General features: G+C 41.5%; 1 protein-coding gene and 2 long non-coding RNA genes across 5 annotated transcripts in view; all 3 read right to left on the bottom strand.

Moving 5' to 3' along the window:
• The window catches only part of TTC7B (tetratricopeptide repeat domain 7B), a 100,974-nt gene that overhangs the window by 16,425 nt on the left and 60,823 nt on the right, over positions 1–23,726 (bottom strand). Inside the window, exons 16-21 of one of the 3 annotated variants that reach the window (XM_081172790.1) lie at positions 21,684–21,800; positions 16,284–16,381; positions 12,222–12,389; positions 9,615–9,665; positions 5,434–5,574; positions 811–1,013 (exon numbers count right to left, since the gene is read on the bottom strand). In XM_081172790.1, coding sequence (XP_081028916.1) covers positions 811–1,013; positions 5,434–5,574; positions 9,615–9,665; positions 12,222–12,389; positions 16,284–16,381; positions 21,684–21,800 — 778 coding nt within the window. The remainder of the gene's footprint in view (positions 1–810; positions 1,014–5,433; positions 5,575–9,614; positions 9,666–12,221; positions 12,390–16,283; positions 16,382–21,683; positions 21,801–23,726) is intronic. The other 2 variants (XM_081172791.1, XM_081172792.1) reach the window with 2 other exon arrangements.
• LOC308588317 lies at positions 2,212–3,700 on the bottom strand. The gene is made up of 2 exons (XR_014008623.1): positions 3,121–3,700; positions 2,212–3,088 (listed from the first exon to the last, which is right to left on the bottom strand). It is a non-coding gene; the product is annotated as an uncharacterized lncRNA (long non-coding RNA).
• Positions 5,907–9,603, bottom strand: LOC308576154. The gene is made up of 2 exons (XR_014003120.1): positions 7,815–9,603; positions 5,907–7,625 (listed from the first exon to the last, which is right to left on the bottom strand). It is a non-coding gene; the product is annotated as an uncharacterized lncRNA (long non-coding RNA).

Here is a 23,726-nt window from a genome sequence, read left to right as displayed (position 1 = left end):
TGCTTTTTTTGTTTGAGTTTATAACTTCATTCTAACAAGACTCCTGCCTGGGCCTCACACAAGCACTGCATGGGCCTGCACCCACCTGCCCAAAATCTGGCAGCATATAGGACATGAGCTTTTGGGCAGATACGACACATGGCTGGCCCAAATGTGGCTTGTGGAGTTTGCTGACCAGCTGATAGGTGTCACCTGCAGAACCCTGCGCTTAGTGTTGCCTGGGGCTCTTTGATGCTTGCAGAGAGCTGTGTTCCTGTTGGGTTTTCTAAGCACGGAGCAAAAATGGATCACTTGACACCAGGTGATTGAAAGGGGGACGCCCACCCCTCCTGGCTGTCTCACCTCGCCTCTCCTGGGTGCCCTGGCTGACCCTGGGAAAGGCCCCTCTGGGCAAAAGGTCACCATTGACAACTGCAAGTTGTACGAGTCAAACTAGCAACTCCAAGAGAATTCCCCCCTTTACTACCTAAATGTGGCTGGTGCTGCAACTGTGAGGTGCATGGGTGGGGGGCTGCCAAGGAGCAGCACTGGAAGTGGTTTGTTCCTTGTTTATTATTTTTACCAATGTGGTTCTTTCTCTTCTTCCACCGCAGATAGCCTCAAAACAGTTTTGAAACCAATGCCCTAAGGCTCCACATTAACTGAACTTACGAAACATCATTGTAGACTGCTCAACAAATTTCTAATTATCCAACTGTTTGTATAATTGGGGCGCAATAATAATATTAACCACAGAGCACTTGACATATGCAAAGTCTTTTCCAGTGTTCAAGTGCTTCGCATGCATTCTGTGGTACAAACAGGACTTACCAATCTCTGCATACTTTTGACATGCGTTGGGCTGATGGATAAGGCCTCTTCATACCAGCGTTTGGCTTCATCAATATTTCCCCGAAGTTCTGCCACTTGACCTCTCATGTACAGAACGTTGTGAGACATTGGAAAGAGGTTAGCAGCTTCCTGAGTACATGCTGTGGCTTCTGCAGGCTTTCCAATTCCTATGTATACTTCAGCTGTAAGGAGGAGGAAGGAGAGAGACGAATGAATGGTCCTCCCTAATTAACAGGGGAGGAAGGGAAAGGAGAATGTTAGCCGCTTTGAGGCTCCTTCGGGTAGTGATAAAGCGGGATATCAAATCCAAACTCTTCTTCTAATATACTCTCCATTGATTGTTTTATGGCTAAGTTCCCCAAGGAAACTACCTCAAGCAAATATTTTCTCTCTCAATTATATATATTCCAATCTTCATTAATTCTCTTGAGGCGCCAGCTTTTGTAAATCCAAGGGTAGAAAGGGTAGGGTGGGAAAAGAACAAAGGGAAACTTGGGCTTAGCTCTGATGTGGGACAATAATGGATAGAGGGTAAGGATTTGCTGAATTAACTATGTGAACTGGAATAGAAAAAAGGGGGGTGTGAGGTCAGGAAACAAGTAAATGAAATATAAGACATGAAAATATTGATTTCTTTTTAAATTTTTCTTACTTTTTATGTGTTTTGTCTTTCTATTTTTGTATCTCTTTTTCTTTTATTATTGTTATTCTTTTTTCTTTTTTTTCTTTTTAATCTTGTAATTTTTTATTGTCTGTAAAATTTCAATAAATATCTTTAAAAAAAAAATGTGGGACAATAATGAGGTTGCATGGGTTGTTTCAGGGCTTTTTCTCAGCTGGAACTCGCCAGAAATCAGTTCTGGCACCTCTCAGGTGGGCACCGTTGCCATTAGAAGAGAACAAGGGAGGCGTTCATGGTGAGTTCCAGCACCTCTTTTTCTAGAAAAATAGTACTGGGTTGTTTCCATATGAAAGAAAACAACCTTCAAACCTCTCCTATCTCTATAAGTGTCCCCACCCCGATCATTCAGCCTGGATACTTAGGTCCAGCTCCAAGGGCCTTCTGCCGAATCCCTCACTGCAAGGTTACAGGGAAACAGGCAGAGGGGCTTATCGGTAGTGGCACCCACTCTGTGGAACGCCCTCCCATCAGATGTCAAGGAAATAAAACAACTACCTGACTTTTAGAAGACATCTGAAGGCAACCCTGTTGAGGGAGGTTTTTAATGTTTGATGTTTTATCGTGTTTTTAATATTCTGTTGGGAGCCGCCCACAGTGACTGGGGAAACCCAGCCAGATGGGTGGGGTATAAATAATAAACTATTATTATGTTATTATTATGATCCTTGAACTTTTTTAAAAACAACAACAACAACAACAACAACAACAACAACAACAACATGGCCCTGGAACAGGAGAATTCAGACAACATGCATGAACTTTGAGACCCTTTAAAAACACAATGAGTGGGATTCAACTAAACTGTCATGTGTACTGAACAAAATCCAGTCACACAATGTGACACCCCCCCCAAAAAAAAATCCCCTATCTCAGCTCCAGGTTGGGGCAAAGAATCAGGCAACTAGTTCCAAATACTCAGGGGAAAGTTGGACTTTTATTTCTAAGAGAGCAACCCCTCTCTCTACGATAGCAACCGCTTTTGAAACCGAGGGACAGTTTCATAAACTGTTAGCAATATGGGATGGGGAAGTGTTCAAAGGCGGGGGTGGGGAATCTGAGGAGCACATGCAAGCCTTTGGGGATTCTTAAAGTAGCTGTCTGGATCCCAGCCCAGTAAGTAAAGATTATTTTAACCAAAGGTGTGAAGGCATATATTAGCACTTCGATCTGCTGGGAACCAGCAGAGGAAGAATAAAGGAAAATCTGAAAAGTTTGATGAAGCCCTTCCAATAATTGCATAAAAACATCAAGGACCTCATGAAAGCATTTGATAATTTTAAAGCCAATGTTTAAGTAAATTGCAGCCCAGGCTACAGAGCAAAATGCCTTATGATTAGGCTCAGACGGGCACTCAAGTCTGTCTCCCAATGAGTTATTAATGATGAGGGGCTGCATGCAATTTGTTTCCACTGACACTTTCAGGCATTTTCTCTCCCTCTCTCAAATTTTGCTTGATATCATTCATACTGCTGTGAACTACCTCAGTTTTCACAGAAGCAGTAAAGATGCTGATTTATAAATTCCCTATATAGCTCCCCTTTCCTGCTCACTTGTACTTTAATAACCAAACAACATCTACATGCACATGCGCACACACACACACACACACACACACAAACACACAATTGTGTTTCCCCCTACCCATCGCTGTAAAATAATGTGGTTGATATATAAAAAACTGCTCCCATACGAAGGTTTTTAAATAAGCGCTATTTACTATCATCAGCATGATAGAAATAAGTGAAAAAGTGACAGCCAGGATCCCAAGGGCCATTCATGATGTACCACAGGGACATTTACTTACCGTACTTTCCACTGTAATAATAATAATAATAATAATAATAATAATAATAATAATAATAATAATAATAATAATAATAATAATTTATTATTTATACCCCGCCCATCTGGCTGGGCTTCCCCAGCCACTCTGGGCGGCTTCCAAAAGAATATTAAAATACCATAATACATCAAACATTAAAAGCTTCCCGAAACAGGGCTGCCTTCAGATGTCTTCTAAAAGCCTGGTAGTTGTTGTTCTCTTTGACATCTGGTGGGAGGGTGTTCCACAGGGAAGGCGCCACTACCGAGAAGGCCCTCTGCCTGGTTCCCTGTAACTTGGCTTCTCACAGTGAGGGAACTGCCAGAAGGCCCTCGGTGCTGGACCTCAGTGTCCGGGTAGAACGATGGGGGTGGAGACAGTGCCTTACAACAGTAACAGTGCCTTACAACAAAACACCACAACACCACACTGTACATCTTTATATTTCCAACCTCAAGGCACAGTTCAGATCTGAGGTCAAGTACATTCTTTTCTTCCCTGCAAGATTCTTCCTTTCTTTATTTATTTATCATTTTAGGAAGCAGACAAAGGCTTCTGTCCTAACCTTAAGTAGCTGGCAGCACGCCCCACTGAACTCAATGTGATTCGTTTCTGATTAATATGTGCAGGATCACAATATACAGTTGCAAACCTATATGCCCTTACTTGGAAACTGGTAGCTGAGATTTCCTATTGTTTTTATCATCCTACTACTACCCCAACTAAATATTTTGGAACGGTATTTGTCTGCCTGCCTGTTTTCTATGCATTTTGGACACTTCTTAATGAAATTTTTGCATGGTGGTTTCTGAGATCAAGAAGCAGGTATGGGCATCATTGGATGCCATTTTCAATCAAGATGGCAGACCGAACTTTTCAACACCGCACTGAGTTTTTGCTTTCTCAGCATTCTGGAGCAACGCTGGGTACAAGGCTGCAAGTTTCTAATCTCTGTACCCTACTAATGCACTCAGGACAGTGTACATGTCCTGCCCCCCCCCCCCGCCCATACTCAGAACAACCTTATGATGAAGATTAGAGCAAGATGGGTTTTATGAATGAGTGAGTAACTAGCATTCTAGTTTCTGTATTTGCAGACAACATCTCATTTGGGAAAATAATCTGTGGATCTTATTCCTCTAACTTGCTGTCTAAGACAATACAGCGTAGTTAACAAATACATCATATGGATCTACGGCTGATTTGTTTTGGGGCAAGGTGATTTTACTTCTGACCTGTATTTCAAAAACAGCATCGTTTCTTGAAATAGGTACATTATAGTCCCTGATAATAGCTTCCCACCTCACTTGTGGGTTGAACTGCCTTAAACGTTATTCCATAACTGTAATATCGGTATCTCAATATACCTCACGTATTTGAGTTTTAACACCAGAAGGTTCAGCCAACCTCTTTTACTCTATTAAAGCACATTTACATGAGTTTGTTATTGACACCTCAAGTCAGAAGAGCATCAGGCTCTTAATCTCAGGGACTTGGGTTCAAGCCCCATGTTGGGCAAGAAGATTCCTTCATTGCAGGAGGTTGGACTAGATGACCCGCGTGGTCCCAACTTTACAATTTTATTATTCTACATAAAAAATGTATTTCAGATTCTCCACCCCCCTCCCGAAATTAGTTTTAGCTTGCTATTCTCATTTGCAGTCTGAAAAGCATATAATTGCAGATGGCATTTTATCTTTTTTGCCGGAAATTCATAGTTTGAGCTGCCCAGATTAAAGTTCACCAAAACAACGTCACTCTTAATTTTCAATGAGGCACTTTAAATTTCCATGACTTAACACAACCTTAGCAGCGGATGGGAAGGGGGCGGCGGGGGTGGGGTGGGGTGGGGAACTCAACCTCCTGACAAGGTTGTTAAATACTAAATGCCATCCTCCCCTAGACTACTGTTTCATAAATTAAGCATACAATGTTCTTGTCTTGAAATGTAACGAAATGCCACATTCCGAATAAGTGTCCTTAAAAGCTGTGCTTTTAGCTGACATACAATAAAAACATTCTGCCCCGCTGAAGGCAATGACTAGATTCCTGTAGCTAATGAGCAGGAAAAAAGAAAACAGCAGCTGTGCCCTATTACCTGCATGAAGCCAGATTTGAGCCAGAGTCATCCAAGGATGCAGAGGACCTTGCTTCGGAGCACTGCTCTGCAAAGACGAGGCAACTTCAGACAGCGCCTGCTCCACTCTAGAGGCTGCTATCGACGTCGCATGGATCGAACCTGCGGAAATAATAGACATAGCTTGCATCAGTAGAAAGAAAGAGAAAGCCTGGGCTTCAGCTGCTTGCTGTTCTTCATTTTAACTCTGTGCATGTAAAGGTGTTGCGAAACCTTAAAACATCTACGTTTGCCAGGCTCCCCCTTCCCCGATTATAAGGATGTTAGTGTTAGTGAACCTGCATTAAAAGCCTATTACATTACTAGCGGAAATGACAGATGAGATTGGAGCAGCCACTCGTGAAACACAAAGCTTTCGACGACCGACAGCAGGTATACAAGTTCCACACACACACATACAAGCTGTAAGACTCAAAGAGGTTTGGGGATGATGCTTATATGATGTAACTCTTACTACTTACTCTTCACTGCTAGTTATCACTGAACACCCCACCTCCCTGGAGGGGTAATTAGAATACTATTTTAAGGATAATAATAGAGAGACTAAAATAACCTAAGAAATTCAGAATGATCTCAACGTTTCCCTGAACAGAAACCAATTAAGCTGCAAAGACTATAAAGTTCACTTAATCACCAATATTAGCAGCTGGGGAAGTGAACAGAATGAGCACTTCATCCAAAATGGAGTTGATAAATCTAAGCAGGGAGGGGGGAATCTAACCAACAGATTATTCTTTTCCTTGATATTTTCCTATATGTTACTGTTTATTGCTTTTAGCCAATTTCTATTTGATATGCATGTACAAATAAACAAGCAACTCCTTCTATAATACTAGATATCTTCACATATCAGTTCTGCTGTAGTTCCTAAACATGTGAGACACTCACTGCATCTCTCTAACGTGGTACCAATTAAACATGACCTTCCAAGACTTAAATGCACGCTTGACAAAAGCGGAGGACACCGAAGAATATAAACGAAGAGTGAAGCATCTGAAATGTTTGCAAGGAGAAGCAGAGAGACGAATGCCTTCTTTCTCAAGCTACAAACAAATTGGCACACTCATCCAATCACCTTCTAATATTTCCTTGACGGCAATTTTGGAACAGAGCTGCTAAAATGTACCTCAAATAATGTCAGGTGTTTACACTGTAACTTCTTCCTCACTCATAAAGTTATCGGTGTCTTAAGTCTGGCAAGAGCTCCTGGGTCTTTAAGACCTGTGTGACAAGCAGAACTTAATCGACTGAAACTTTCCCTGGCATGCAGAAAGGGTAAATGTCATCTGCTGAACTGCTTGCCCCACAGAAGCTCCAAAAGGAACAGCTTTAAAAGAGAACTAGACAAATCAATGCAGGAGAAGGCTGTTGTTAGATCTCTGGCCACAATGGCTACATTCTGCCTCTGTTGTCAGGAGTCAGTACAATCGTACCTTCGTTCTCAAACTTAATCCGTTCCGGGAGTCTGTTCGACTCCCAAAACGGTTTGAAAACCAAGGTGCGGCTTCCAGTTGGCTGCAGTAGCTTCCTGCACTCAATTGGAAGCCGCGGGAGCTTCCAAAAAACGTTCGCAAACCGGAACACTCACTTCTGGGTTTGCAGCGTTCGGGAGCCAAAATGTGCAAGTACCAAGGCGTTCGAGAACCAAGGCACAACTGTATGCCTCTGAATACCAATTGCTGGAAATCCCAGGTGGGGAGATTGCACTCAAATCTTGCTTATGGGCTTCCCATGGGCTTCTGATTGGCCACAGTGAGAACAAGATGCTGCACCATATGGGCCTTTGGTGTTATCCAAGAGAGCTCTTTTATTTTCTAATGACTGGAAATGCCATGGGCACCACGAATTCAAAATATTACATAAGTAATATGACTTCTCATTATTGAAAGGGGGACCGCTATGAGAGGACATTCATACGTTTTGGCACATATAAATGTGGTGAAGACTAACCAGGTCTTCCCCCCAAACCAGCTTTGATACCTGATTTAGTACATATATTATCCCTGGCATCTAGGATTCTGGGTCCTATAAAGCAGCATTCAAGTCAAGTGAGCCCCAACTGCAGTGAACCAACATAAGCCTGATATGGGCTTAGGGTCTCAGTGAAAATGAGGCCTGTGTGGGAGATGGTAGGGATAAGGCAAACATCTAATCTCCAAACACACATCGATCACAACAACTGTTCCAATACCTCCCATTTATGTTTTTCTAGTCAATCGCCAACTGGAGATTTTCTGCTATCAACTATGGCTTGCTTGTTTAACTAGAACACCCTTTTCATGGTCAGGGCTTAACTTTCTGAAAATAGCAAAAATCCAATATTCAGCTGTGACTTCAGCCACCAAATTTGCTGCCTCACTTCTTATTACACTGCATAGCTATTTGTGTACCACTTCACCTTATACCCGTTCCAGGAGTCATTATAAACTTAACAAAAGTAACTGAGCTACGATTTCATTCACTAGGATGAACCAGTGCTTTGTTTAAACGGCTTAATTTTATAGTGCTTTATTTCAGCAAGGGACACCTGCCACTATTTGAACCACCGACAAAGGAAGCCTGTCATTGTGACAAGATGATTATTAAATTTTCCAGCATTTTTTTGCTAGTGTTTACTTTGAGAAGGCCTTTTTTGTTTCTGAACAGCTGATAAATTGGCTGACTCCGGCACAAGGGGGAAAAAACCAAAAGAAGACAATTCTGTATTGCTTTTCTACTTGAACGTTTATGGGATGGGGGGAATCCCCTTCTTAATATGATGAGCATGTTGCTACTTCCCCTGTGTTTATCTTTAGGATTGCCAAGTGAATGATGAAATGGTAAATACTTGACATAATGCAAATCCTTCAGAGGCTCACCCCTCTCCTTGCTGCAAAATGGAAAGTTGCTTTTCAATCAAATTTCATGAGAACAATGTATTAATTAAAGGAAAGGAAATGAGCAAAATCATGCAAGGTGAAAATACAACCCGATTTCACATGCACACACAAAAAAAGCAGGTGCCAGAGCATGTAAGAGTGCCAAACTGTGATACATGCAGAGATCTGTATGCCGGTGCGAGTAAAACTCTCTCTAGATGAAGAGACAGTACATTCTGTAGGACCAAATAAAACATGTATGTGTACGTCTAATCTAGGGGTAGCCAAGTTTGTGCCCTTCAGCTGCTTGGACTACAAAGCCTATTAGACCAGTCAGCATCATCAATGGTCTGGGCTGATAGGTGTTATAGTCCACAATAACTGGAGGTAATACCACACTGGCTGTCCCTGGGCTAATCCCACAAGACGGTGGGCAACACCCAATGATAGTCATACTGAGAGTAAAAACATTGGCATCAATAGTGTCCACTGATTTCAATGGATCTAGTCTGAATATGATGAACATTGTATATCACCCTTTATTAGCAACTGCAATAACTCGTCCCCTACCTCCAATATGTTAAAAGGCTCGTCGACGTTTTCCAAAAAGGATGGCGTACATTAACGAAGAGGAGCTTGGGGCTTAAATCAACAAACAAAACTTTCTTTGTTCCATAGGGTTGGTACATGAAACAAGTATCATGCGCTTTTTGCTAATTGATCGTACACTGCCATCAACATCATTTAGAATGGTGCCAAGACCACATAGATGGCTAATAAATAATAATACAGTATTAGGCGTAAGAATGCCAACAACGTATCTTAAATAAATAAATAAATTAAGTGCTTTTTTTTTTTTTTTAGAATAGGTTAACCTTGTTTTATTTTCTTTTAAAATCTCTTTCCGCCCCTTATTCCTTCCAGCCAAGAGGCCAGAAAATGAACTAACTGATCTGGAGAAATCATAAATATGGTGGATTACGGACTTATGCAATGGATTTTATAAAGTCAGCCCCTGCTCCCAAGGACCTTTATTTGCAGCCCTCCAGAAATCAATACTGCCTCTTTAACAACAGAACTCTAGTCCTAGCTGAGGGCATTCAGATCTCACAGGATTGCAGCCTCAGGGGTGACTTGAATGGCTAAGGAGCAGCAGCCTCGCTTTGCACAATGTCAAACCTCCATGACGAATGGACACACATTTACATTCTGTGGTGGAGGGAAGGTGTTATTACTAAGCCTTTAGAAGTTTAAAAATAGACCTGTATAGTAAATACTACTTACAAACTGAAAAAAGGGAGAAAAAACCATGAAAGTAAGCATCTGGAGGGTTGCCTTTAAACAACAGATCAAACCACAAATTAAAATCACGAAGGATAACAGCTATAAAACAGAACCGCACAAAAAAAGCAAAATACACTTCTGATAACCTTCAAACTGCAAGCTCGTTTTCTTGTTTTTCCAAAGGACAGTGAACATTTCAAAATAAGGAGTTTAAAGTCATGATGAATTTCCGGTAAGAATTTGGAGAAAGTTCTTGTTAAATAAATCCCTTCCATGTCATGTTAACAATCAAATTGAATATAGAAAAACAACAGAGTATACATATTGAGAGCAAGAAAGCTACAGAGGGTTTGGACCAATTCTATTCATATGGATTCAATGGGGGAATGAAAGTGCATAAACAGCTGCTCTGAGGTCAAATAATTGAGGCTCTTACAAAACTGCCCCATAACTATATTTCCCCCCGCCCTCATAAGATATTGCAGCTCTCGCTGGAGGTAGGAAATTCACAGCCTGCTTTTGTGCTTTCATTTCTGCAGCATCTCATGATTGGTCCTACATCCCTATGGAAAGCTAAATAAGTTCGCGGCTTCACCAACAACAATTTAATGCTACGTGGGCTATGCTCTGTAGAGGCTCTGTTTTAGAAAAGGATATTGTCTATCACACTTCCCCAGCTGTTAGCTAGCATCCAAAGTAATAACTAGTCCTGAATTTTTAAAGTGGTTTTTTTTTGGGGGGGGGGATAAATCCCCAAAAGTTCATATCAGCACCCATAAGTGCAGACAGCACGATTCCAACCACTGCAAAATGAATTCTGACACAGATCCATCAGAGACCAGTAGACGAAGACCAAACCACAAACTACACCTCACAGCAATTTTCTGGGCAGCACCATTTCAGAAGCAAAGACCTTTTTTCGTATGCTCCCTCATGAAGAAACCCCACCTCACTTCAGGTAGTAAACTAACACACCAAAACAAAAATCTTTAGCACAGCATCCTTTCAGATGCACTACTTGACTGCCTGGCCTGCAGCCCAAAGTAGCAGAGCCCAGAATTGTATCACCTTAGCTATGGCCTCACTTTCTGTAAGGTGCAGTGGGGCTCTTAGGGAGGGGTGATATTTTTTTAAATGTCCCACTGAAGAACCAGGATCACAGAAAAGCCTCAACAAAACAAGTGGGAGCAGAATTAATACCAATATGAAAGCACAAGTGCTATCCTTTCAAACAGCATCTTGAATAGGATCCAACTACATTGTGACCTGATTAATTTGCACTCCTTTGCTACTTATTTTCCAGCACCTGTCATCTAATTCAGTGCCAGAGACAACGATTTACTTACTCTACTCTCCCAAACGAACAGATTACACCAATTTACGATAGGGAAAAAAAACAACCAACCACCACAGTGCAAAAGAAATCTTTCCTGTCTTGAAGTTAGCTTCTAGGAATGAAAATTGTTGCCAATTATATTTAATTCTGTCAAATAAAGGTCCTAACATTTCAAAACGAGTTAATTGCATGGATGAGAACAAACTCCAGTAAAAAATAAAAAATGTTGCACCTATAGTACAAAAGGAGAAGTAGGAGCCGAGTTCCTACCACTCAAGAATCAGTATAGTACAGTGGTACCTCAGGTTAAGTACTTAATTCGTTCCGGAGGTCCGTTCTTAACTTGAAACTGTTCTTAACCTGAATCACCACTTTAGCTAATGGGGCCTCCTACTGCTGCTGCGCCGCCAGAGCATGATTTCTGTTCTCATCCTGAAGCAAAGTTCTTAACCTGAGGTAATATTTCTGGGTTAGTGGAGTCTGTAACCTGAAGCGAATGTAACCCGAGGTACCACTGTACTGACAAATTTGGGCACATACTTATAATACTAACAGCGTGTTTTCCGAGTGCTCCATCACACATGATGTGGAGGCACAGGAATGTGGACCAAGAGTTGCCATGTCCTACAAGGAGCCAGGTTTTCTCCAGCTTGAGGCTTCAGATCCAGAGCTGTGAGGTGGGTTGGGGAGTTAAAATGGCAACCCCATTGCTTCTTCTTTCTTCTCCTGGCTCACAGCCAAGACATGGAAATCTTCCACATCCTGGTACACCCCCAGCGTTAATCCTCGCTCCACAGCACTGCATCGACAATGGGTACCAATCCTTGCGCAACAGACTCTTGGAACAGCTGTGCCACTGACCCATGGCAATATTGCTAAAATGCCTTATGGCAGCACTTACTCAGTGCTCTCAGGGAGGCCATGGAGCCCCCTGGTGGTCCCTCGATGTAACATTTCATGAGCCTTCCAAGGGTATTGGAGTGAGGAGTTAGGAGACTGATTTAAGAGCATGCCCACTTGAAACCATCACTGCTTACTTGAAGAAACATGGAGTATTGCAGCCTAAAACAGTTTCAAATGCCCTAATGATTTTTTTTAAAAAAATCATCATCATCATCATCATATAATCCAAACAGGTAGGTTGCACTAATACCAAATACCTTGATGTTCAACAACATTTCAGGGCAATGGATGCTTAGCAGTTGTGGAGATTATCAGAAGCACAAACAGAGCAAACCAGCACGCCTATCAGAAAGAGGAAATCAGTTTACAGAGTGGCGGTTCGCAGGGCCCAGGAACGAGGTCACAGTATGGATTGGTTGCATAGGGCCAGACAAAGGTATCGGATTTGGGATGAGGGTGAGGAGACTGAGGAGACATAAACAGGTGGAGAGGAGAGTCTGTTCTTGAGAGAGGTGAAGATGTGGAGGAATCAGAAGCTAAAAAGTGAAAGAGAAAAACATAAAGAAAATGCCAGGAATAGGTTTTGAATGGCTTAATGGATGCCATGAAAAGAAAAGAATAATCCTAATAATGTATAGCTCATTTAACCACCACTAAAAAGGAAGCAACAGTTTACCACACAAAATATATTTTCCTACAAGCACTGCAAAAAGGTCACTTTCCTTGCACGAAAATTTTTTAAATGTCTACTGAGATTTAGTAAAACCAGTTTCAATCAAGTCAGGTTATTTTGGAAAGGAAAACTGTTATACTGGAAACATTTGTAAGGCAAACTATTTGGCACGTCCAATAGGAATACAGATGGGAAAAATTATTTTCTGAAACGGGGGTAGCCAAGGTGGTGTCTTGCAGATGCTTCGGACTCCAACTCCCATCAGCCCTACCTGGTGTGGCAATGCTCAGGGAGGAATGGTGTCGTAGTCCAACATTTGCAGAGCACCATGTTGCCCACTGTGTCCTAAAACCTGAGTGCCTGAAGCTGCCAAATGCTTGTCCAAGTTAGAAATAAAACACCAACTGTCTAGGTAAGTGATACTGAACTTCATTTAAAAAATAAATCAATCCTTGAACGACAGGAGACAGAAGGTCCGCTTCATCACCCTGTTCCATGAAAGGAAGGAGATCCTGGTGTCATTTCGCTGGCAAAGCATCCTGGTTCATGTGCTCAGGTGCAACTCGAGAATTTGTTGCTCACACCCTCCCTTGACAATATCAAAGGCAATGTGTGCATTTATTTTTACTCAATCCAGTTCTTCCTCCCGAGAATTTACAGAGGCATATAAAGGATTATCCCCTTTTATGTAAATAAGCCAGGCAAGGCCTCAAAATAAAGAGTTGCTTCAAAGTAACTCCAAAATCCTCCCTATAATTCAAATTCTGTAGTGGAACTAGACTCCCTCTTGCTCTAGACGAGCCATTTTGCTTGAAAAGGAGGCGGGAAAACTTGTCAGAGCTGGTAGAAAATGAGTGGGTGGAGACAGCCTGGGTATGCTGGGCTGTGCACCACTGAAAACAGCTCTGCCAGATAACGCTTTGCAGATTGCAGTCACAGTTGATTGTTTTAAAGAAGAGATCTATGAAACAACTGGTAAATTGTCTATCAGCTCTGATCTAGTTACAAATGCTCATACTTCACTTTTTTCTTTTGGCTCTTCATTAAAACAAAAAACAAAAAAATTCCAGTACTGATGAAGCAGCAGGAGAAGTGGCTATTTTGCAGTTCATGCATGGATGGAGCAAGCCGCCAAGGATCAACTTTTACATTTGAACCTCCGTTTTGGGAGGTCCCTGAAGCCTCAATGAAGACCAGAAGAAAAGTGCGTAAAGAATGGCTAGCTTGCTAAAAGAAGCACAAGCAAGAGTTTGTTCCAGGTGGGCAGCTGGCCAGAGCCACTATCAAAGCAGCCTTTGACACATAAGCATAGGTAGGTTGAAAACAAATCAAACTTAATCTTCAGTTCTGTCCTAAAACCAGATTAGCAGCCCATAGTCTAAAAAAAAAAGTCTGACTAAGGTCCATTGATGCTTGTAGTCTAAACTTGCCTCTAAACTATGATCTGGCTTTGTTGTACCTAGATCCAGAAAAGTACTTTTGACTCTGAAAATGGGTGAAGGGCATGGTTATAAGGTGGGTGGGAGGAATCTAGTAAAGGTAAAGGGACCCCTGGCCATTAGGTCCAGTCGTGACCGACTCTGGGGTTGCGGTGCTCATCTCGCTTTATTGGCCGAGGGAGCCAGCATACAGCTTCTGGGTCATGTGGCCAGCATGACTAAGCCGCTTCTGGCAAACCAGAGCAGCGCACGGAAACGCTGTTTACCTTCCCGCCAGAGCGGTACCTATTTATCTACTTGCACTTTGACATGCTTTCAAACTGCTAGGTTGGCAGGAGCAAGGACCGAGCAATGGGAGCTCACTCTGTTGCGGGGATTCGAACCGCCGACCTTCTGATCGGCAAGTCCTAGGCTCTGTGGTTTAACCCACAGCGCCACCCGCGTCCCCTGGGAGGAATCTAGACCAGTTTAAAAGATTGCAAAGAAAAAAGTGAAGGCCATACTAACTTTTAACGCATGGTCTACTATCCTCTGGCCTGGGGGAACACAGACATTTACCTTATACAGTCAGACCACTGGTCCATCTAGTGCAGTATTGTCTCTACACTAACTGGCTGCAGTTCTTCAGCATTTCGGACAGGGTTATCTTCCACTCCTACCTCTAAATGCCAGATAAGGACATGTTTGCTCACAGCAAATTCAGAGCCCACCCTCTCCCCTTGGGGAGGGGCTGTAACTCTGTTGTATGCTGAAGGTCCAGTTCTGACCAGTCCCTGTAGCTCTTTCATCTTATACTGTGCAATACCTCCCTCTACCAACCCTGCCATTTTCCCAGTCCCAGCTTCCAAACTTGCCTGATATTTGGACATTGGACATCGAATGGGGGGGAATGTGCAAAGGTCCATAACTGAACGTGAAATCATTGCTTTAACATCAGAGAGGTCCAGAGCGGCAAGAGATGGGCCCAGTTAGTGTGGCCTGATTCCACCACTGTGTATAGACAGGTACTATATTGCCTGCAAAGAGCTTGTGGAATTTTAGAACTGAAGCCTGCCTAAATAGCAACTCATGTAAATAACAACACAAAACATTTCGACTCCGGTGTGAAGACTGGGAAATGCACCTCATTGCCAATACCCAATTGGAAAGAAAAAGAAAATAGGAGACAGATAGTAGATTGGGTATCTTCATTTAGAACACTAGAAATTTTCTCTTTAATATGGAAACTTTTATCTGTTATGGCAACACTGTATGGTTTGGGAAGATCTAAAGTGGTTTTATATGCTAATGAAAACAAACAGGCATAAGAAAGAGACTGCACACAGATATAGTAAAGACCAATATGGATAAACTATGCAATTTAATTTTGCCCTGTTTTCAATGATAGGCTAATGACTTGGCAGGTTGAAATATATATATTTTTAGTTAAATGTGTCCACATTACATTATGTGGCCATCCCTAAACTGAAGTATGCTTTCAATGAGCCAGTAAACTAAAAATAAACGAATCAGAAGTCATGCAGGAAATCTACTTATGATGAGTGGAACTGCTTACATTACTTTATATTGTAAAAAATATTAAAACTTTGTCCTTCAATATTGTTTACATAATGCAGCAAAAACATCTTTAGGTGTGTAGAAGGGCTTACAGGTGAAAAACAAAAACAAACTAGGGTTCTGCCTGAACTTAAAGACTTCATGAACTAATGTAGCTGGTTCCATCATGAGTGTACTTGTGGGAGAGATATGATTTTCAAACATCTGCTTCCCACATTCACCCTTTTTATATCATACACTGAAATATACGCCTAAAAACAAATGTATGAAGACGTCTGTACCATCCAGTCCTGTGTTTACTTGATACTATGCCCCAAGGAATTCTGTGCTTTTGGCTCTACATGTGAGGCTGGACTACAAATCCCATCATCCATGGCCATGCTGGTCTGGGCTGATAGGAATTGGAATTAGTCACCCCTGCAATAGGAATCACTCTTTAGTAACAATGCAGAGGATTGCCCAAGGCGCAAAGTTTGGATTATGAACTTTTGGCCCTTAGTATACATGGATATTTATGTTAAGCATTTAACACAGGAGAGGGCTAACACACAACTCAAGAGTATGTGCCTGAACTTTTATTGCATATGTATAAATTTAATGTGTGTGTGTGTGTGTAATATGAAACTAAACATAAAATAAATAAATATACCGCAGCAAATTTCTATCTTGCCTCAATTGCTTTGATAGGTTTTAGATTAAGGCATCTAGCAGACAACACATATAGTTTCTGACACTTTATTGTTGTAGACAGTAATCCTCACCTGTTTCAGGGTCACTGAAGTCTGGCAAAGTAATTGTACTAAGTTGTCGCCTGTCGGCAATGGCTCTGTCTAACAAACTGCTGCCCCGTCCAGAATCGCTGTAGGAAACAATGCAAGGCATTTGTCATTTAAGGCTTTAAAAGTGACTATTTAGCTTACTGTACAGCTCTTCATATACAGAGTTCAGCGCTATGTGTACTTTATCTACCAACGGGATAGACAGCCCATATATCATATAAAAAACACTGCATTTTATGCTGATTAAAGTCTTTTCACACTATGGTTCAGATCACTTCAAAGCACTTGTTTAATTGTGAGTGGATGTCTACCCTACTGAGTCACTTGTGGCATGAAAATGATTGGCTCCACTTGGCGGATCTGAGAGACCAAGCTTAAAAAAAGAAGTCTTTCCATGAATGACTTCCACAGAATGAGATGATGGATACCCTCCTCCAAGGGGTTTACAATCTAAAAACAGACACAAGGGAAACAACAGAGGGACGAGAGGGAAATCAAGGCAGGGATGAATGCCGGAAGAAAATGCAATGACTACACATATTTATGGAACGTCTTCCACTTTATGAATGTGAATACCGCCAGTGTCAGCTCAGGAAAAGGGAATTATTTCCCTCTTATTTTGGAAAGGCAGTCGTACCTTGGATCTCAAACGCCTTGGCTCCCAAACAAATCTGCTCCTGAACGATCGAAACCCAGAAGTGAGCATTCCAGTTTTCGAACGTTCTTTGGGAAGTCGAATGTCCGACGCGGGTTCCGTGCCTTCCGATTGGCGGCAGGAGCGTCATGCAGCCAATCAGAAGCCACACTTTGGTTTTCGAATGTTTTGGAAGTCGAACGGACTTTTGGAATGGATTCTGTTCGACTTCCAAGGTATGACTGTAAAGTATAGTGACAAAATGGTGAGGAATGATTATATGGATGATGTTATAATTGCGCCAGTTAAAAGCAAATACTATCCGTCCCTTTCTATAGGGGTGCAATGTTGCTTAGTGGCATCAACACTGCTGTCATCCCTAGTGATCTGGTTTTTAAAGTGGTAGAAATCCTCATTTCTTCACATCTATCCTAAGCTGGAAAATGGCTTCCTGGTTTTGAATCTGAATAAACTCAAAATTTCCTTTCGGTGAGATGTCTAAATCCAATTTTTAAGCAATGTGTTCTATATACAGAATGAAACTATTTCCTTTCTTTGTCTGGCTGCTGTTAAAATGCTACAAAAAACAAAAAAAACTCTGTAAGACACCAACACAGCTAATTCCTTGTGCAATGATGCAATTACAGTAATCCACAGGAAACAGAAGGGACCTTCCTTAGTCCATTTTATCAACCAATAACTATTACATCAGTCAGCACACATTTCCTGGAAACAGCTCTATTAATTACTTCCTTGATACATGAACAATGCTGTGCCAAACGTCAGTGAGGAAGAAAATGAAGCTGAAGGTAAATAAGCTCTTGTGGAGGCTCGGCTGGCTAGCACAGGTCTCAGTTGCTTCCAGCTGGGCAGCCCAGGCAGGAGCATTAATGAGTGAGAAACATGAGCTGTTGTAGTCCATAAGGATGGTTTATTTGCTATGCATAACTCAGACACAGTCCATTATAAGTGTATGTAGTCAGTAATAAGGATTCGGTTGGTGTACCAACCACCGCACAACTGGTTCTGAATCTTGACTGACCTGGCAGAGAAGGTGTAATAACTGCATATTGAGACAGATTACTTGTTGCCACTGCCACCATATAACCCTGAGCCAACCCAATTTTCATTAAGCACAGGTACGTAAAAGCATTTCAGCACTGAAAGTGGAGATGAGCGCCACACCCCAAAGTCAAATTTCACTGACTTAACCATCCAGGGGTCCTTTACTGGTGATTATTAATTCATGTGATGCAGGAAAGTTCTCTTCTTATATATTCCACAGCCAGGCCCAGTATATTTGAAGGAGCGTCTCCACCCCCACTGTTCTGCCCGCACGCAGAGGTCCAGCGCTGAGGGTCTTCTGGCGGTTCCCTCAGTGCGAGAAGCAAAGCTACAGGGAACCAGGCAGAGGGCCTTCTTGGTAGTGGCGCCCGCCCTGTGGAACGCCCTCCCATTAGATGTCAAAGACTACCTGACATTTAGAAGACATCTGAAGGCAGCCCTGTTCAGGGAAGTTTTTAATGTGTGACATTTTAATGTATTTTTAATCTTTGTTGGAAGCTGCCCAGAGTGGCTGGGGAAACCCAGCCAGATGGGCGGGGTACAAATAATAAATTGTTGTTGTTGTTAATTGTGTTTTACTTTTTAATAACTGAGTTCTTAGATTTATTTTTTTTAAGTCATCAATTCTAAACTCAAGGCAGAAAAAGCAATGTTACAACTGCACCCTAACTGACTTAGTAAGAAGCAAGGAAACTGAAACAACTAACAAATGATGTCATTTGAAAATTATATACAGTACTTTCCACTGGAATGGTATAACTTCTCTGGTTCATTGCAGGTCAAAATGCACACTGCTCTCCAGGATAATCACTACTAAAAAATATTTTTAGCCAAGAGTGCATCAAGCTCATCAGAAAAGCACTGGCCAAACATGATTAGATTCTGTGCTGACATCAAGCAAGCTGCAGAAGTTTGAAGGTTTAAACATATTACTGCAGTTGTGTGCACATAGATATCATGCTGAAATTAGGTGTAAAAGGAAACTATCACCACACTGCTCAAATCAGCACTCTGGAAACTCAGATAAGCAGAACATTTTGCAAATACAGAATGGGGAAATAGCTTCAAAATGTTTTTAAGATGAAAAAGGCTGCTTCTGAATCTACTGATTCTATCAGCAACAGCAACAACTATAATCCACTTTTTACTTAATCAAAATACAATTCGTAGACTTAGATATGACTGAAACCAACTTTTAAAATTTAGAGACGAGCAATTGATTTAACTATGTATTTCCCAGATACCTACTGAATGAGGACAGGGTATTTTATTTTGGGGAACATTATCAATTTAAAGCACAATCCCACACATTTGTTCTCTGAATTAAAAGTTGTGCACAGAAATGTGAAATTACTGGGAAAAATATTATTTACATAATAGTACTGCATTATTATTATTATTATTGTTATTATTATTATTATTATTACTACTACTACTACTACTACTATCATCATCATCATCATTAACAACATTTTTAGTATTCTTATTAAAAACAGGCCCTGCCCACACTACTGCTGTGGTCATAGGCAGATGTTATAATACCTCGAATCACTCATAATAGGATGGGTGGCAGGCACAGAATAAGATGCCCTTCACGCTTGGTTCATTGCTGTATCTGGTAACTGTTAACCAGTCATAAAATGAACCCTGGGATGCCCCTAAACCTTGCTTTAGAGCTCTGATTAAACTTAATACACTTAATACATCATTTAGCAGCACCCCCAGCTTCATTCAGCCTCAGTAAGACACACTGATAAGTTGGGCGAGGATGTATGGGATGTTGCAGCCCTCTCTGGTGATGACACCATCTGCACAGCCATTCTACTTCCTGTGTTTTCTTCTTCTCTCTACCTGCTGGAGGGTCATGGCGCAATTTGCAGCCACAAAACGTGGTGATGGCCACCAACTCTGATGGCTTTAAAAGGAGGCTAGGCATAGGAGTACCAATGGCTAGTGGTCATGATGGCTATATATTACCCTCAGGATCAGAGGCAATATGTTTCTGATCATCAGTTGTAAAGGAACTGGGAGCAGGCTGTTGCTCCAATGTTCTTCCTGTGAACTTCCCCAAAGCGCCTGACTGACCACTGTGAGATACAGGATGTTGGACTTGATAGGCCTTTGATCTGATCCAGAAGGACTCTTCTAACATTCATTAGGCTTAATAAACTTTTATGGCTTGCCACCCCACAAGGAAATGTAGTGGTAATGAAGGGAGCAACCAGGTCTACAGAGCCACAGCCTTCTAATCGCGTGTACCAATGACAGCATAGGTCCTTCCTAAACATTTTAGGAAAGCTGATGTATGAAACATCACATATGCCAAATCTCAAATGGGGGAAAAAACCCAATTACCAGTGAGTTTGTCTTATAATAAGTGCATAATCCATAACTGGTAGGTTATACTTTCCCCTCTGCCTCATTTGCCTGCTTTGTGTGCTTAAATGAATCAACATTTTGAAGGGGTGGAGGGGAAGACATAAAACCCACAGCCTTTATGCAGAACATAAATGTTTGTCTCATCTTGGATCACGCATTTGAAGTCTGACAGTGAATGACATCTGCAAGACTGCTGAAGTCGAGCTGGGCGCATATGCAAGCGTTTACTCCGAGTCAGTTCTCACCTGGCATAAAGAGAGCGCCACATGAAGGTTGTTAACTCACAGCGGGGCCACAGCTATTACATGCTGGCTTTTACAGAATTTGAAAAGAGAAATGTGATATGCTGCATGGGGGACCTTGCTGATCTGATAGCATCATACAGGATGGAATATTACTCTGATATGCCTTGCTGTGGCATAACGTCATTGTATCTTTTCATTTACTTGACAGGAATGTAGCAGTAGAAAATTGTAAAGTACTACCAGGAAAAAAAACAGTGTTTCTACTCTCAAGATTCTGATTTTGCTTTGCAAAGCAGAATGAATCCTCTCTTTTTACGGAAAGCAAATCAGAATTTCTGCTACTTGTACTGTACTGCAACCACTCTAGAGTTTCACTCACTCAAGATTTTCATTTCTTCTTGGAGCAGATTGAGCATGCAGGGGGACGGGGAAAAGGGAAGGGGGAAATCAAAGAAAACCGTTGCCCTACAATCTCAACTAATGGAAGTCTCTGCCGAATCAAAGAGCCCTCTGTCAGCAGAATGCCACAACTGGATACAACCCAAACTTCATTTTTGTTTACTATCTTGAAGGTCACTCAAGTGGAACAGTTCGGATTCTTTCCAGTTAAATAAAGAAATCAAGCTGGTCCAATGCACATACGCCACACCCATAACAGAAAAGCAACTAACATGGTAAGCAAAAATATAGCCACACAAACCTCACATGAAATATAAACTGGAGTATGATACTCCCCCCTCCCCAAACAAGCTATGAGCAGAATTCACCTAACCATCCAGCAAAATCCCAGCACAAGGACTTCCCATTGTGCAACAAGGCTGCCCTGCCTTTTCTTCCTCCTGCTCCCCCATTGGTGGGGGGGGGGGAGGGGGAGAGAATACCCAGAACACAAAACGGTGGGAGGATTGTCCCATCTGGCAAACTGCGATGCTTGCACAAACAGAATGACTGGAAGAGGGTGATGTTGAATTCCAACCTTTATTTACATGCAAAGGATTCGCTCCGACCCCCTGCACACACAAACAGAATGCGTTCCATGTTGTTCTGTATTGTCCTTACCTGGGGTTAGTGAGATTGTAACAGGATTTCCAGATCTGCAACATGTGTTTACAAGTGAGGAGCGCCTCATCTGGGCCCCGGCAGAGTGATTCCAATTTGACTTTTGAAAACAGTAATCTGAGAAGGAGAAGAAATCAAACTGTAATTCAATAATAAAGGACGCTGAAAACATGAATGCAGCCCTGATGGGCAGAGCAAAGGCTATCTACTCCATCATCCCACTTCCTCCAGTGTCCGTCCCAGATGCCTGTGGAAAGCAGACAAGCAGCCTTGGTTCACGCCAAGTGATGCTAAGACTTAACAAGCCTAGCGGATCCTTTTTTTGTGAACTTCAGTGCTTTCACAATTACTCTAGGTTACCCACACGAAGGAGTTTCTTTGTAGGCAAGTCAATATGAAAAGGGTTCCCTAAAGATAAAAGGTTTTAGATCACGGTTCTAGAGCACAGAGGCAGACGTTCTCTTTGAAAACAGCAAACAAGCATCATTTTTCTTCTTCACAAAGTAGCTCATGAAAGTGGACTCAAAAACCAAGCCAACATGTACACTCTAACTTTGAAAGAACTCTAGTCAGCAGCCAAAACTAACCAATTTTCTATTAAGCTTTATGGCAACAAAAAAGGAACCATTACAATGCTGAAGAAATTATACTTGAATAATGCAAAGGTTTATTCTGCTTACCAGTTTGTTTTGCTAAAGGTTGCGTGCCTCTGAATTATATTGGAAGCAATTAGGAGGAGCGAAAACTAACTGTTATAGGGAAAGCAAGTGTATTAGAGGTGTACCGAATGAGAAATGTGTTAAGTCAACTAATCTGTCAATTCCATCCACCAAAATAGAACATTTTGAACTGGTTTGTAGGCGTAATTCTAAAAAAGGCAAGCAGCCCAGAAACACGAGGAGGGGATTTGTGAGGGTTTTGCAAGTTTTGCTTGGAAGTGCACAATTGCTTTAAGCAATGGACAAGAAAGTGCCTGTGGGATTGTGTCCAGTCAGCTGGTCTGATCAAGTTTTAATTATGCCGTGGTAAAATGTTTTCAGAATTTCACAGCTGTTTTCAAAGACTGAGAGAGATTCTGCACTTGACCGTTGCATCACTCTTTTGAGTAGATTTAAATAGTGGTCCAGTCATGTACCACCCCTTAACCAAAACCCTCTCTATTAGAGGGTATCAATTCTACAGACTGTAGGCTCCAACGAAAACACCAATTTGTGTATCAAAAGTATGTATCAGCCTCCAGACGGCTGTTTGCAGAATACAGACGTAGCTAAAAAATATATAAGTTACTCATCCAGATCTAGGACTTAACATATTATATCCCACCTTTCATATGCAAACTTAAAAATGTAATAAAATAATTCACTCAAACAATAAAAGCAAAATAATAAAAAGCAGAAGATAAAACAATCAACATTCAGTTTCATAAGTTCACGATGCAGCAGACTTTTGACAAACAATGGCACTAATTGTGGATAGTCAACAGCTTGTGAATTCAGTCGTAACAGCAAATCACTGTTACATTTGCAACATTGGCAGCCCCTTGCAAACGATAGTTTGTAAGCTGGAATAATACCTAATGACAGTTTTGCTTTACAAACCATGGTTTGGCATAATGGCTGACTGCACTTGCAGTTTGGGACTGATCCTGTAAGTCCCTTCTCTGTTGTTTCAACAAGCAACTGGTATAGAAACTGGCATGGTCCCCACATAGATTGCAGGTGTAGAAATGATGAAGCACTCTGAGAGACAAGGGCTATACTATTTTCTAATTTATTTGACATTATTTATGTGGCACCACATAATGATGACTTATTCTCTGGCTGGCTCACAAAATGAAACAGCTTTAAAAACAATTATAATACAGCATTAAACAACTCCAAACTAGGATCAAAACAAAGTAAAAAAGCAAAGAAGTGTGTCCTTTCACGTGTGTACTATCATTACAATGCCTTATGATGGATTAAAGATTCTTACTACAAGTCAGTATTCCTATAGTTCAACAGTAGGATGGAATATTTACTGGGCTGGTTTTTGGTAATGGCT

The sequence above is a fragment of the Podarcis bocagei genome (genome assembly GCF_964188305.1).
Source record: "Podarcis bocagei genome assembly, chromosome: 1".
NCBI lineage: Eukaryota > Metazoa > Chordata > Lepidosauria > Squamata > Lacertidae > Podarcis > Podarcis bocagei.
Note: the sequence above shows the minus strand (reverse complement) of the source record. Positions and strands in the feature narration are given on the sequence as shown.